General features: G+C 34.9%; 1 protein-coding gene across 3 annotated transcripts in view; it reads left to right on the top strand.

Annotated features, from left to right (window-relative positions):
* PDS5B (PDS5 cohesin associated factor B) overlaps positions 1–14,099 on the top strand; it is a 178,935-nt gene extending 164,836 nt beyond the window's left edge. Inside the window, exons 31-35 of one of the 3 annotated variants that reach the window (XM_055542386.1) lie at positions 1,269–1,374; positions 8,171–8,610; positions 8,703–8,810; positions 11,571–11,709; positions 13,205–14,099. In XM_055542386.1, the coding sequence (XP_055398361.1) occupies positions 1,269–1,374; positions 8,171–8,610; positions 8,703–8,810; positions 11,571–11,709; positions 13,205–13,240 (829 nt within the window). In that variant the 3' untranslated portion in view covers positions 13,241–14,099. The remainder of the gene's footprint in view (positions 1–1,268; positions 1,375–8,170; positions 8,611–8,702; positions 8,811–11,570; positions 11,710–13,204) is intronic. The other 2 variants (XM_055542385.1, XM_055542384.1) reach the window with 2 other exon arrangements.
* The last annotated feature ends 308 nt before the right edge of the window (positions 14,100–14,407 follow it).

The following is a 14,407-nucleotide window of genomic DNA, read 5'->3' as shown; positions in this document are numbered from 1 at the left end:
TACATTCCTATTTTAACACTGATAGCCATTTACAAGGTAAATGTATTTGCTTACTCGCTTAGATGGGTACTCCATAGCCTTTCATTTTTTAGCTTGTTGGGGCAATCCGTTGTAAGACATAAGCTGGTTTCCAAACTTAGTGTCCAATGAATGTAAATCTTTAAATTACAGCTCATCTATACAGTGGAATACATACTCCTTTAAAAAATGATGACATATGAGCTCATATGAAGAGTTTCCACAATATGTGATTGAGTGGAAAAGACAAAGAATAGAACAGTGTAAAGTATTTTGGGGTTTTAAGAAGAATTTGTATTTACATGTACTTGTACATGCATCAAGAGTTTTAGGAAGAATACCCAACATCTTCATAGTGTATACAGTAATCTAGTGTAGGAGGAACATGCTCTGATGTGGTTTTGAATTTCTTTTACTGTGCATGCATATAACTTTTTTGTTTTAAAAAAGTTTAAAAATGTGCTTTCAAATTGTGCTGTGTACTTTCAATTTTTTATTTTCTAAAGAAAAAAGGAAAATAATTTACAGTTTAACTAGTTTTAGCATTTTTGTTGTTGTTTAGTTTCTAAGTTGTGTTGTTTTTTGTTCACCAGGACTCTTTCTAAGGGAATGGGCTAGGTGTGTATGAGAGATTACTTTGGTTGGAGAGTAGGGATTAGAGAATAATGGTCAGGGATGAAGTTGAGAGGTAGCCAGATTATGTTTGCCCTTTGTGGATAATGTAAAGGATTTGGTTTGACTTTTAAGTAAAACTGGAAGATGTAGAGTCTAGTGATCTAATTTGTGCTTTTAGAAGATTACCTAGGTTACTGATGGAGAATAGAGGAGCTAGAATCAGCTAATAGTAATCTCAGGTAGGCATGAAAAGGGAGAAGATTGGAAAATAGCCAAATGGTGTTAAATATATTAAAGTGCTTCCCTTGCAGCTCAGTTGGTAAAGAATCTGCCTGCAATGCAGGAGACCCAGGTTCGATTCCTGAGTCAGGAAGAGCCCCTGGAGAAGGAAATGGCAACCCTCTCCAGTATTCTTGCCTAGAGAATTTCATGGACAGAAGAGCCTGGCAGGCTACAGTCCATGGGGTGGCAAGAGAGTCAGACACAACTTAGGGACTAAACCACCATGAAAATAAAGTGGATATTTTTTGGAAAGAATGAAACTTTTTGTTCATAAAGCTATAAAGCTACACTGGGAACAGGAAGAACTTTTAAGGTTTGATTGTAATAATAATAACAAGTATCTGTATTAAAAGGCTTGATAGTTCTGAAATGGATCACAGTGAAAATGAAGATTACACAATGTCTTCACCTTTGCCGGGAAAAAAAAGTGACAAGAGAGACGACTCTGATCTTGTAAGGGTGAGATATTTCGTTTGATTTTATAATAAGTACAATAATAGTAATTTTTTCTATGTAAATAATAATTTTTACACGGAAACCAGTGAGTGTTCCTTTCAAGTTTGACATGATTTTACTTCAGTGGTTTTAATCACAAATTTGAGTTTATAATTATCCTCTACCATGTAATTTAAGTATATTGAATTTCTTGTGTGTCTTATCATTCTAGTAAGCAGTCTTTATTCTTTAAAGCTTTGGACTAAACATGCCTGTTCTGTACTCAGAACTGCTTGGCTTTTGTGTTTGTTTCTTTTTCTTTAAACACAATGAGTTTAGACTTAGCCTTAGAGAAGAGACTAGAATGAGAATTCTTAAAGGTTCTTCCATCTTAGCTGATTTCCTGAGCCTTTAATTACTAAATATGATTCCAGGAAATGTTGGAAATGCTACAGTTTTCATAAAGTCCTTGTTTAGTTTTTAAATCTTAATAGCAGTGATACTGATATGTGTTATAGACATAATTTATAGTTATCATTTGAAGACAATTTGGCATTTTTAGTATGGATATAGAATACAGTTACGTATTCCAACACAACTCAATGGCATTAATAATGGAGTACATTTTGACTTTCTAGGTTAGCTCTAAACATTTCTTGAATAACTTGTTAGGTTCCCTGAATTAGTTTCTTTATTAGTGAAGTGTGGATACTCAGCTGGTAAAGTTTATCAGAATAAATGAATTAGCCCAAATGAATGGTGGTTGCTGCTGTTTCATTGTTATCAATATTAATATTTTTGATTAATAATTATCATCATAATAAAAGGTAATGTGTTTTCATCTACTTGATTAATAGAGGGAAAAATTATTAATAAATACATTGCTTTTTCTGAAATAGTTCTTGTACTTCTTGTCTTCCAGTGGCCCAAACTTACATATCCCACAAAGTTTAAATGATTTTCAGTTTTTTTCAGGTTTCTCCAATAATTTATTTTAGCAAGTTGTTTCTCTTTGTACTTAAAACTCTAAAATTCTTACTCAATCCTAACTATAGTATTAATTCTGATTATTATTGGCTGTTTAAAAATTTCACCCAAGCAGAATTAAAAATTGATTGCTTAGCCAGAAAGGAACCTTGTTATCTGGATTTATAGAAGAATCCTTGAGTGGGAAAAGCTATTTATGTCTTCTAATCTGACCTCTCCCTTAGTGCAGAAATTCCTTCCCTATAATTTATGAGAGTTAGTTACCATGTGCTTGAAAATGCCTTAAGTGGAAAGCCTGTAATTTCTCCCATTTGTTGGAGACCTCAGGTAGGTTACCCACACCCACATATATTACTCTTCTTCCCCCCCAAATTAGAAAACATGGTTAATATTTTGTTATCCTATAAATTCCATATCTAGTCTACATTTTGGAGCAATGCAGAATAAAGTCCATGTTTTCACAGAACAGTTCTGAATTTATAAGCTTTTGAGATTGATATGTGTAGTTAATAAGGCTTTTGCCATCTTTTGTGTAACTTTGTGTCCATTTTCAGAAGAACCTTATTAATAAGCTTGTTCCAACTGAAATGTCTTTAGAGAGCTGACATTATGAGACAGAAGTTGAGTTTAAAGACCGATAGATAGTGGAAAAGTATTGTCTTTTTTGTATACTACCAGCTTCACATTGAAATTTCACTGCAAAATTATTGTTCATGTACATTTATATTAAATATGGCCACGGGACTGCAAAGGTCAGTTTTCATTCCAATGCCAAAGAATGTTCAAACTACCATACAGCTGTGCTCATTTCACATGCTAGCAAGGGAATGCTCAAAATCCTTCTAGACTTCAGCAGAGCGTGAACCTAGAACTTCCAGATGTACAAGCTGGATTTAGAAAAGGCAGAGGAACCAGGGATCAAATTGCCAGCATCTGTTGGATCATAGAAAAAGCAAGAGAATTCCTAAAAAACATCTACTTCTGCTTCACTGACTACGTTAAATCCTTTGACTGTGTGGATCACAACAAACTGGAAAATTCTTAAAAGAAATTGGAAAAAAAAAAAAAGAAATTGGAATATCAGCCCACCTTACCTGTCATGAAAAACCTGTATGCAGGACAAGAAGCTACAGTTAGATCAGACATGGAACAGTGGACTAGTTCAAAATTGGGAAAGGAGTATGACAAGGCTGTATATTGTCACCCTGCTTTTTTAAGTTTTATGCAGAGTACATCATGCAAAACGCCAGGCTTGATGCATCACAAGCTGGAATCAAGGGAAATAACAACCTCATATGCAGATGATATACCACCCTAACAGCAGAAAGTGAAGAGGAACTAAAGGCTTGATGCATCACAAAATGGAATCAAGAGAAATAACAACCTCATATGCAGATGATATACCACCCTAACAGCAGAAAGTGAAGAGGAACTAAAGGCTTGATGCATCACAAGATGGAATCAAGAGAAATAACAACCTCATATGCAGATGATATACCACCCTAACAGCAGAAAGTGAAGAGGAACTAAAGGCTTGATGCATCACAAGATGGAATCAAGAGAAATAACAACCTCATATGCAGATGATATACCACCCTAACAGCAGAAAGTGAAGAGGAACTAAAGAGCCTCTTGATGAAGGTGAAAGAGGAGAGTGAAAAACCTGGCTTAAAACTCAACATTCAAAAAACTAAGATCATGGCATCCAGTCTTCATGGCAAGTAAATGGGAAAAAAGTGGGAACAGTGACTTATTTTATTTTCTTGGGCTCCAAACACTTGCTCCTTGGAAGAAAACTATGACAAACCTGGACAATGTATTAAAAAGCAGAGACATCACTTATCTAACAAAGGTCCATATAGTCAAAGCTATGGTTTTTCCAGTAGTCATGTATGGATGTGAGAGTTGGACCATGAAGAAGGCTGAGCACCGAAGAATTGATGCTTTTGAACTGTGGTGTTGGAGAACCACAGCAGTTGGCACTCTTGAGCATCCCTTGGCTGCAAAGAGATCCAGCCAGTCCATCCTAAAGGAAATCAGTCCTGAATATTGAAGGACTGATGTTGAAATGGAAACTCCAATACTTTAGCCACCTGATGCGAAGAACTGACCTATTTGAAAAGACCCTGATGCTGGGAAAGAATGAGAGCAAGAGGAAAAGGGGACCACAGAGGATGAGATGGTTGGATGGCATAACCAACCCAATGGATGTGAATTTAAGCAAACTCCAGGAGATAATGAAGACAGGGATTGCAAAGAATTGGACACGACTGAACAATAATAATTTAGTTTTACAATTAACATTTTCCCCATTTCTTACTTCTGATGTCGATTTTATACCCCCTCTGTTCTGAAAACAGTACAGTACAAATGAAAAATTAGAGAATTTAGTGCTTTAGGAAGCTAGATTATTTTATGATACTGTCAATAAAACAGACATTGAATTTCCTTTTTACCACCAGCCTTTTCCAGAACATTAAGATTTCAGCCATTTTTTTCAGATCTTTGGACGTCAAAATGAATTGTAATATTTATAATTGGAAACTTTAGTTTTATTTTAATATTTTTCTTCCCTTCTTTAAGTAATGACAGTTAATTTCTAATTTATGTCCAAAACTCTAGAAAAATAGTAACAAATTAAAACCAGACATTTATATGCCTTTTTTCTTCCCAGAATACAAGGATAATTTAAATGCTAAAAAATCTTTTTATATAACAAATCAACATCCTAAATAAAAGATTATAAATAAAATTTCATTCTTGGCAAAAGTGAACTCTTTGTAAATTAATGCTAGAAACATACTTCATTATATGCTAAAAGTTTTATCTGTTGAAGTCAGTAGTCAGTGATTTGGTCAAAATTATTATTCTTAAAGGCAAAATACTTGAAGCATTTTTATTAAAAATCAGGAACAAAACATACAACCAGTTATCACCACTGTTATTGTTCTAGAATATTTGGCCAGTTCTGAAAGACATGAAATAGGAACCAAAAGTATGACGATGAAAAAGAAGAGATATTTATTTTTATACTCTTAAAAAAAATAAGAAGAAGCAATAGAGAAACTAAATTTAGCATGGTAGATGTATGTTTGTGTATGTGTGTGTGTGTATATATATATATATATATATATAAAACTAACTTCAGTCATTTTACTTTATATCAGATAGACACTTGGGGGAAAAGAGATTTACTTTACAGCAATAACTGTTACAGTGAAATTAGGTAGAGGGATCTAAACATAACCTTAAAAAGAAGAAGGAGGAACCTATGTGGAGAAAATATCAAAACTGAGAAACATAGAAGAGAGAGAGGACATGCCATATTCCTTCATGGGATAAATGAATAAAAAAAGATGACAGTTCTAAGTGAAAATGCCATTGTAAAATTCCAGTGTGATTTTAAGATCATGGCGAAGAATGTTGTTGTTTAGCTGCCAAGTTGTGTCCAACTCTTTGTGACACCATGGCCTATAGCCCCCCAGTCTTCTCTGTCTGTGGGATTTCCCAGGATTTCCAATATTCCCAAGAATACTGGAGTGGGTTGCCATTTCCTTCTCAGGGGATCTTCCAGACTAGATATCAAACCTGTGTCTTTCTGCATTAGCAGGTGTATTTTACCATGGAGTCACCAAGGAAGCTCAAGGGTAGAATAAATGGATGCAAAGGAGGAGTAATGATAAAATCAGCCCAACCAAACACAAACATACTTAGTTATAATTAGTAAAATACTGTGCTTTTGTTGCATAGTATTTTACTAATACCTAGAAATATTACTGTTTTTGAAAAATAATACAAAGTAAAGGAAGCATAATATATCATTGATTTTGAAGTGATTGGATGTATCTTTGGCAGTGGGAGTAGGTAAAACAGTTTAGAACCTCAACTCACATCCTATTCTAAAACAAAATATGATAATGTCTTAGTGTGTTCAGGCTACCATAACAATACACCATAGACTGGAAGGTTTGAACAACACAAATTTTCTCTTATTTCTGGAGGTTGGAAAGTTCAAGATCAAAGTGTGGGCCAATTCAGTTGCTGATGGGATCTCTGTTCCTGGTTTGCAGATGGTTACCCTGGGTTCGATCCCTGGGTGGGGAAGACCCCCTGAAGTAGGAAATGGCAACCCACTCCAGTATTCTTGCCTGGAAAATTATGTGGACAGACCAGTGTGGCGGGTTACCGTCCATGTGGTCACAATGAGTTGGACACTACTGAAGACACACGCACACACCCTCACACACCCTCCTTTCTTGCTGTGTTCTTATCAGTGGTAAAAGGATATGAGTTTGAGCAAACTTCTGGAGACAGTGAAGGACAGGGAATCCCAGCATGCTGCTGTTCATAGGGTCTCAAAGAGTTGGACATGACTGAGCAACTGAACAACAATAAGCTGGTGGAGAGAGAGAGACAGTGAGATCTCTCTGGTGTCTCTTTTCCTAAGGACACTGATCCCATCATGAGGGCCCCACCCTCGTGACTTTTAGAATTACCTCCCAAAGATCCCATCTCCAAAGAATATCAGAATACTTCAGCTTGTGAATTTTGTGGGGACACAATTCAGTTCACAACGAACAGGAAATAAAATCTAAAGTATACACAAAAGTGTAGAATATTGTAGATTAAAACTCAAACTCCAATAAACAGACAAGGGGCATAACTAGGCAGTTCACAGATAGGAAACATAAATGACTAATTAAACGTGAAGAATTATAAGTAATCTGATAATTTTTGTTTTCACTGATGTTTTAAGAATGTAAATTGGAACAAACCATTTGGAAATTAACTTAGTACTACAAACATGTTTTAATATGTTTTACATGCATGGTATACCTATGGAGAAAATTACAAATTCATACATAACTCTTCCTTGTTTCTTTGAAGAATTTCTTTAAAGAATCTCCATCTACGAGTCAAGGCTTAAATTCTGTGAATGTAGACTGGGATTTTATGTTAAATTTGAAAGTCAGTGATTTTTGTATTGTTGTATCTGGGAAGAAGCGATATCTTCGATTCAGAAATGTTTTCAGAATTTTTAATAAATGATGAATATGTTTAACTTTTGTATCTTGCAACCTCCATTTATGAAATAAAATAGTTCTTTTATGATGTGTATGCATTATGCATTACATAGTTGATATTTATGTCTTATTATATACACTGTGTGATAAAATTAGGATTACTTAAATTGACTATCAAATGCAGATCCACTATACTCAGTGTAGTTGTCTATTATTTAAGCATTGAATTTGGCTTTTTCTCTTTTTTTAGTAGACCAGATGAATTTTTTTTTTCCCAAGAAAATACATTGATTTTATTATTGAAACAGTATAGACATTTGTGAAATATTTGAAAGTAAGTTGCCAATTAAAACTTGGTAGAGACAACAGATACTAATGAGAGACAACTGCAGTTCTTCATAATGAGTACTGAACTATGACTCCTTTTAAGCGTTGAATTTAGAATGTTCTTTTTAATGGACTAGCTCTTCATGAAAAATTTATCATCTAATCATCTACTGATCTTGAGAGGTTTCATCTGAGGCTCTTTGGCTTGAGTAAGAATAAAAATTTACCCTCTTACCCCCAGATTATGTTTTATATTAGAAAATTGTTAATAAAAGCAAGTAGGTAGTTATGGTTCTAACATGCTTAAAACCTCTAGACCTTATTTAGTTACATTCTTATAACTGAAGTGGATAACAGATTTTGTTCGTTTGTTTATTCTTGAACATATATATATATATATATACACACACACATACACATACACACACACACTAATAATGTATACTAAGTTTTATATTTGAAATCGTGGCTTTTATTCCTAGTCTGAATTGGACAAACCAAGAAGCCGGAAAAAGACACCTGTAACAGATTCAGAAGAGAAATTAGGCATGGATGACCTTTCCAAGTTGGTACAGGAACAGAAACCTAAAGGCAGTCAGCGTGGACGAAAGAGAGGCCATACAGCTTCAGAGTCAGACGAACAGCAGTGGCCTGAGGAAAAGAGGCTCAAAGAAGATATACTAGAAAATGAGGATGAACAGAACAGTCCACCAAAAAAAGGTAAACGAGGCCGACCACCAAAACCTCTTGGTGGGGGTACACCCAAAGAAGAGCCAACGATGAAAACATCCAAAAAAGGAAGCAAAAAAAAACCTGGACCTTCAGCAGCAGAAGAGGAAGAGGAAGAAGAAAGACAAAGTGGAAACACAGAGCAGAAGTCAAAAAGTAAACAGCACCGGACTTCAAGGAGAGCACAGCAGAGGTAAGTGTGTGCAACTCTGAACTGCATGCATCCGTTATTGTACTGTAAATCATAACTTGGTGCTGTCTGCATCCGGGTCTTCCCCAGAGCAGAGCAGAGTCTCCTGACACTAGTGCAGCTGAACCCACACAGTCCACACCACAGAAAGGACGAGGAGGACCGTCAAAAACACCGTCACCATCAAAACCCCCCAAAAAGGTGTAAGTTGTAAATAATATTAAGTTTCAAACCAGTTTCAAATTATTTTGCAAGAGTTCATAAATTTCTAAGTATAGCAATACATAGTGAAAGTGTTAGTTGCTCAGTCGTGTCCAACTCTTTGTGACCCCCTGGACTGTAGCCCACCAGGCTCCCTTGTCCATTCTCCAGGGAAGAATTCTCCAGGCAAGAATACTGGAGTGAGTTGCCATTCCCTTCTCCAGGAGATCTTCCTGACCCAAGAATCGAACCAGATCTCCTGCACTGCAGGCAGATTCTTTACTGTCTGAGCCACCCATATATTTAGCCTAGTATACTAGGTAAGATAAAATTTTTGTAAACTTACCTAGGTGATTGATATCCCAATCATCCTTTGGTGACATTTGTACATTTTTATAGGTTTTAGACAAATGGTTATAAATACCAAATAGTCTATTATTTCCAGTACACACTTTTTGGTACCTAAAGAGACGATGGCGTATCTTTAAATAATCACAGCATAGATCACATTTTCTTGTTACTCCACACCACAGGTTTTCCATCTTTCCTCAGCAGCTTTAAAAAAATAGCTTATACACTTTTGCTTTCATTCTTTGATCAGTGTAGGAAAGTCATTTTTCCTAAGTATATTGGTGGAAATTATCACATAGTGATCTCAAGCTTTTGATGTCTTGATATTGTTTGTTTTCTAATCAAATTAACACATCTGTATCTACATATAGGTAGTTTTGGATGATCACACAAGTACACGTTTATAGGAGAGATACAGTAACAAATCTATGTCCAAGATTATTAAAGTGGCAGGGGCATCAATGTTGTAATTTGTAAATTTGGCACTTTCTTTCTCATTTAAAGCAAAAACAGAGTAGAATGTTGTCTGTTAGAAATTTTACAGTTTTTCTGAAAGTAATCCCATACTTCAGTGGCTTGACTTTTCAGAGTTGCCAGCACACCTTGGTTAAACACTCAGTTCATAGTTTTTCCTGTTCCTATGTATTCCATAGGAAAAGTTACCAAGTATCTAGCTAGTACTTCCCACCTTTTTCCATTTAATTTTCCTTCATGTAAAAAGTAAAGGTAAGTACATTTTTGTGGCAGCTTTATAAATGTGTTTGTGTTCAACCATGGAAAAAAATCATTGTTTAAAAAAAAAAAATTCCTAAGATAGCTTAAATTTCGATGATTAATTTTATAACAAAATAATAGGGTGAATATCTTTCATGTTTGTAACTTTAATTTGTTTATATTTGGGCATCATAAAATGAAGGGCTTGTATGATTATCATGTTATCTTGTAAAATGACACAAGTCCTCCTCATGGGAATATTTTAAACGAAGCAAGTATTTTCTTGTTAAAAAAATCAACACAGAGAGAGTGTCTATGATCCTGTCTTAACAGCCTAACTTATTTTTACTGGAAAGCCCCTCTTTAGAGGTAGTGTGATCACATATGTTACGATTTGCTTGTTTTCTTGTTCTGATCTTAGTGGAATTGAGCAAGATTGTATTATTTTCCCTGTATTTTCTTCTGTTAATTCTGAAAAACTGAATCAAGTAAGTAAATTTGAGTAAATTGGCTTGAGTACAGATTAAACAGTATATATATTCAATTGCTTATAGAAATGATTAGGAAATTCTAAATTAAATACCAACAGATATATATGTTTAATTAAATGGTGGTATCTGTTACATATTTTTGAGTATCTTCTATGTATCAGAGAGTATTAGGTGCTAAGGAATATAGTGACAGAAAACAGACATCCTTATAGTACTTACCATCTAAAAGGGGATGTAGTTATTAAATAATCACACATGAATGTGAAATAATAAGTTGTGAAATGTACCTTGGAGGACAAAGTTAGGGTGCTGTAAGAGAGTGTAATGAGAGGGCTGGGGAACTGGGGAAGTTTTCTCTTTGGAAAGTTGATTCCTTGAGAACAAATTGATTTCTCAAGTTGATTCCTTGAGAACAGTAGGAGTTAGACTTCTAGAGAGTAGGGAGAGGAACATTTCAGGTGGAGGGGACCCTGTTTTGGAAGGTTCTGAAGTGGGAAAAATCTTGACAAATTCAGAGAGCCGAAGGAAGGCAAAGTTTTTGCTGTATTGTAGTTTCAGAGGATTGGGGTATAGAAAAAGATGAGAACTGACAAGTAGGCAAGGCCAGTCTAAAGGTCCTTATGTACTTATCAAGAAGGTTAATGCAGTTACTCTCAGTATAGTAGGGTCCTCTCTCAGGGGTGTTGACATCAGCTGTTTTACATTTTTAAAAGATTACTTAGAGGCAAAAGATGAGAATGGTTTAGAAATATGTATGATGTAACAGTGAAGATGGAGAGAAGTGAATGGATTTGAGATTTCTTTACAAGTAGAATCTTTAGGTCAGACGCAGAATTGCACGCTATTAAGGAAGACTCTAAATTTTCTGGTTTGAGTGACTCAGTAGACATAGATGCCTTTTACAGACTTGGGAAAGATAAAAGGAAGAGTAGACTTTGGGTTATATTTTAAAATCCTTTATGGCGTTGGTTTCAGTCACCCTGACTTTTGTTATTTGTTATCTACCAAATAACAGTACAATCTAGGGTTAAGTACTGGTTTAGGGTTTAGAATGTAAGAAAAATATTTCTTGGCTTACAGGGTAATTCAGGGTAAAAATGATAATAAAGGAAAGTTTATGAAGTATTTAAAGCATTTCCTCTTATGAAGTAAACTACCACTTAAAGATCACAATGCTCATTTTATTTTACCTGTGTTTTACTCTAGCCGTGTAGGACGCTCTAAACAAGCAGCTACTAAAGAAAATGACTCAAGTGAAGAAATAGATGTGTTTCAGGGTAGCTCTCCTGTCAATGATGAAAATCCACAGGAAGAAACAGAAGAAGAGGAAGTCTCTACAGTAAATGTATGTGTTTTTTAAAGTGCCATGTGTGATAGTATGGAATGTATTCAGTAGAATTAGAGTTGATAAGTGGTCAGATTCTTTGAGCACTTGCCGTTACTTAATAATTCTGAATATATATGTATTTTTTCATTTGTTTGTAGTGTGTTAGTTCATCTATCAGCTTAGATTGTGGAGAAAATACCATTTATGAAAACCTGAAACCAAGTGAGGACGTAGCCTAGTGAGAGTGTAAATGTCCAGTGTACAACTGAATACAGAGAACAGCAAGTGATAGTCTCAGGACGACACCGCATGCACTTAAGTTTTCCCAGTATCTGTTATATATACTCTTGGTAATATTTCGTGTAAGTTTTTTGTTTGAGTTTCTCAGTAGCAACTAGAAGTTAGTCAGTCATGTAGAATAAAGTCATGTCTTCAAATAAAATTAGCGTTTGGAATTCATAAAAATTGGCAATAGACCTTTCTTTCACAAAAGTAGGAATGTGATGCCTCCTAAGCTTGGGGCTGGTGCACTGGGACGACCCAGAGGGATGGTGTGGGGAGGGAGGAGGGTTCAGGATGGGGAACACATGTATACCTGTGGCGGATTCATTTTGATATTTGGCAAAACTAATACAATTATGTAAAGTTTAAAAAATAAAATAAAATTTAAATAAATAAATAAATAAAATAAAATAATGAATGAATTTGCCTGTCACATCTCCGATTTTTCTCTTTGGAAGAAATATAATTGATGCATCTAAGTAAGAGCTGCATATTGCTAATATTCATGCCGAATCTGTGGATCAGCTCAGCTAGTTTCAGTTTTTTGTTTGAGAAACGTGTGTCCTGTGATCAAGCCCCAGAGTTGACCCCTGCCTCTCTGTCTTATTTAATATAATCAGCACCTCTGTCTGCATCAGGATTCATTTATCTGAATTAGTTGAAGACCAGAGGAAAAAAATATGTTGAATTATGGTCTCAAACTAGTTTGGCTTGTAAAGGGTTTTTATGGGGGGAAGGTATAAAAATAAGGCTGATGAGTACATAGTAACTGATGGCTTCATTAAAGGAAAACTAAACTATAAGTTTGTGTTCCTCTTGATAATACTAAACTTATTTTATCTGAAATTTTATGTACTTGCCACATTTTTTATATGTTTTTGATAGTGGTTATGATCCAAACTCAATAGGTAATTTCTGAGAAAGGTAGCTATAAGCCTAAATTCATACCCTTTACTACAGACACATAAATAACAAGGTGATATTTGTCATTGTTTTTTGCTGTTGACGTTGACTTCTGTTCATTTCTCTTTAAAATTATTAAACAGAAAAGTAAAATATTTTCTCTTTTGCTAATCCTGGGAAAGGCTATTTATGAGCATTCATGTATGTAATGCTAAGACAGAAAGTTAATGTAGGAGAAAGATTTTAAGAAAGGACTATCAGGAACATGTTAAGAATAATAATTGGTTATAAAACAATGGTAATTACACCTGTTGATGTTTCTTTCAAGGTGCGGCGGCGAGGTTCTAAAAGAGAAAGGCGATGAACAGATGCCGTTAATAACTTTCTGCGTGAGAGCTTTGGAAAAAATGGTTGTCAAGCTTCAGGCTGAGTAAAGCCTTGGCTGCACAAAATGGGACTGCTGAAGAGTGGACAGTTGGACCTTACTCTGATGACCTCATGTGTCTGTGGTCACACACTTTAGCCATGCGCATGGTGACAACATTGACTGTGGAGTCTTGTGAAAGAGTCTAATGTGTGATGGCTATGTAGACATAAACTAAAGAAGAAACTTGTAAATATATTTTTCTTTCTTTCTTTTTTTTAATGTTTCTGACTTCTAAAGTGCTTGTATAGCTTTTATCTGCGGCTTTAAACTGACAGTGCCCAGCTGTGTATTGGATCTATTGATTTGAAAAGAGTTCGTTAGGATAGATCTTAAGCAGTAATCTGTCAGTGTATGTATTTGTATTCTCTGCAATTTACTGTGAAAAAAATTTTTTTTCAACAAATGGTGTCATTTTCTTGATGTCACTGTTTGTTGGAGAGTTGAAATGCTCTCTTTCCCGTACGTCTCTTAGCTGGTGTTTACTCCCAGGCATCCTTAATCTGCAGAGGTGCTAAGTGGTCTGCCATCACACCTGAATCATGCCTCTGATGGGAGGATGCCGCACAAATGGTGAAACAGTCCTGAAGTTGTTTGATTATTTTACACCTCAGTATTGGTCCCAGAATTTTCTGGCCTGTCATGCAATGAAAATTTTAAAAAGAGAGAGATTTAAAATATTTTAATTTTAAAGAGTGTGTTATTAAAATAATGTACTGAATTCTTTATCCCGTTTTATCATCCCTTTTCAGTTTTTATTAATCTACTGTATCAATAAAATTCTGTAATTTGAATTAGTTTCTGATAGTCTAGAATGTTATTGTGTATAGATACTTCCTCTTGAACGTTATGTTCAGAAAATGCAAATTATTACACTATAATATAAAATCTGATATATACACATTAGAAATGTTTCAGTTCTCCATAACAGTGTAAAGTTAATCAGAAGAAAAAAATTTTATTGATGCAGTGTGTCTTTATAAAGCTGTTCTTGAAAGCAAGTGTTTTGTATTTTATAGTGAGTTGCATGTTTATGAAAAAGTGCTGAAAATGGGATGTGCTCTTTTCTGTAAATTCATATTTAGCCATAGTATATGATAGATTGCC

Source organism: Bubalus kerabau, chromosome 12 (assembly GCF_029407905.1).
Source record: "Bubalus kerabau isolate K-KA32 ecotype Philippines breed swamp buffalo chromosome 12, PCC_UOA_SB_1v2, whole genome shotgun sequence".
In the NCBI taxonomy this organism is placed as follows: Eukaryota; Metazoa; Chordata; class Mammalia; order Artiodactyla; family Bovidae; genus Bubalus; species Bubalus kerabau.
The sequence above is the reverse complement of the archived record's forward strand: the minus strand, read 5'-3'. Positions and strand labels throughout refer to the sequence as shown.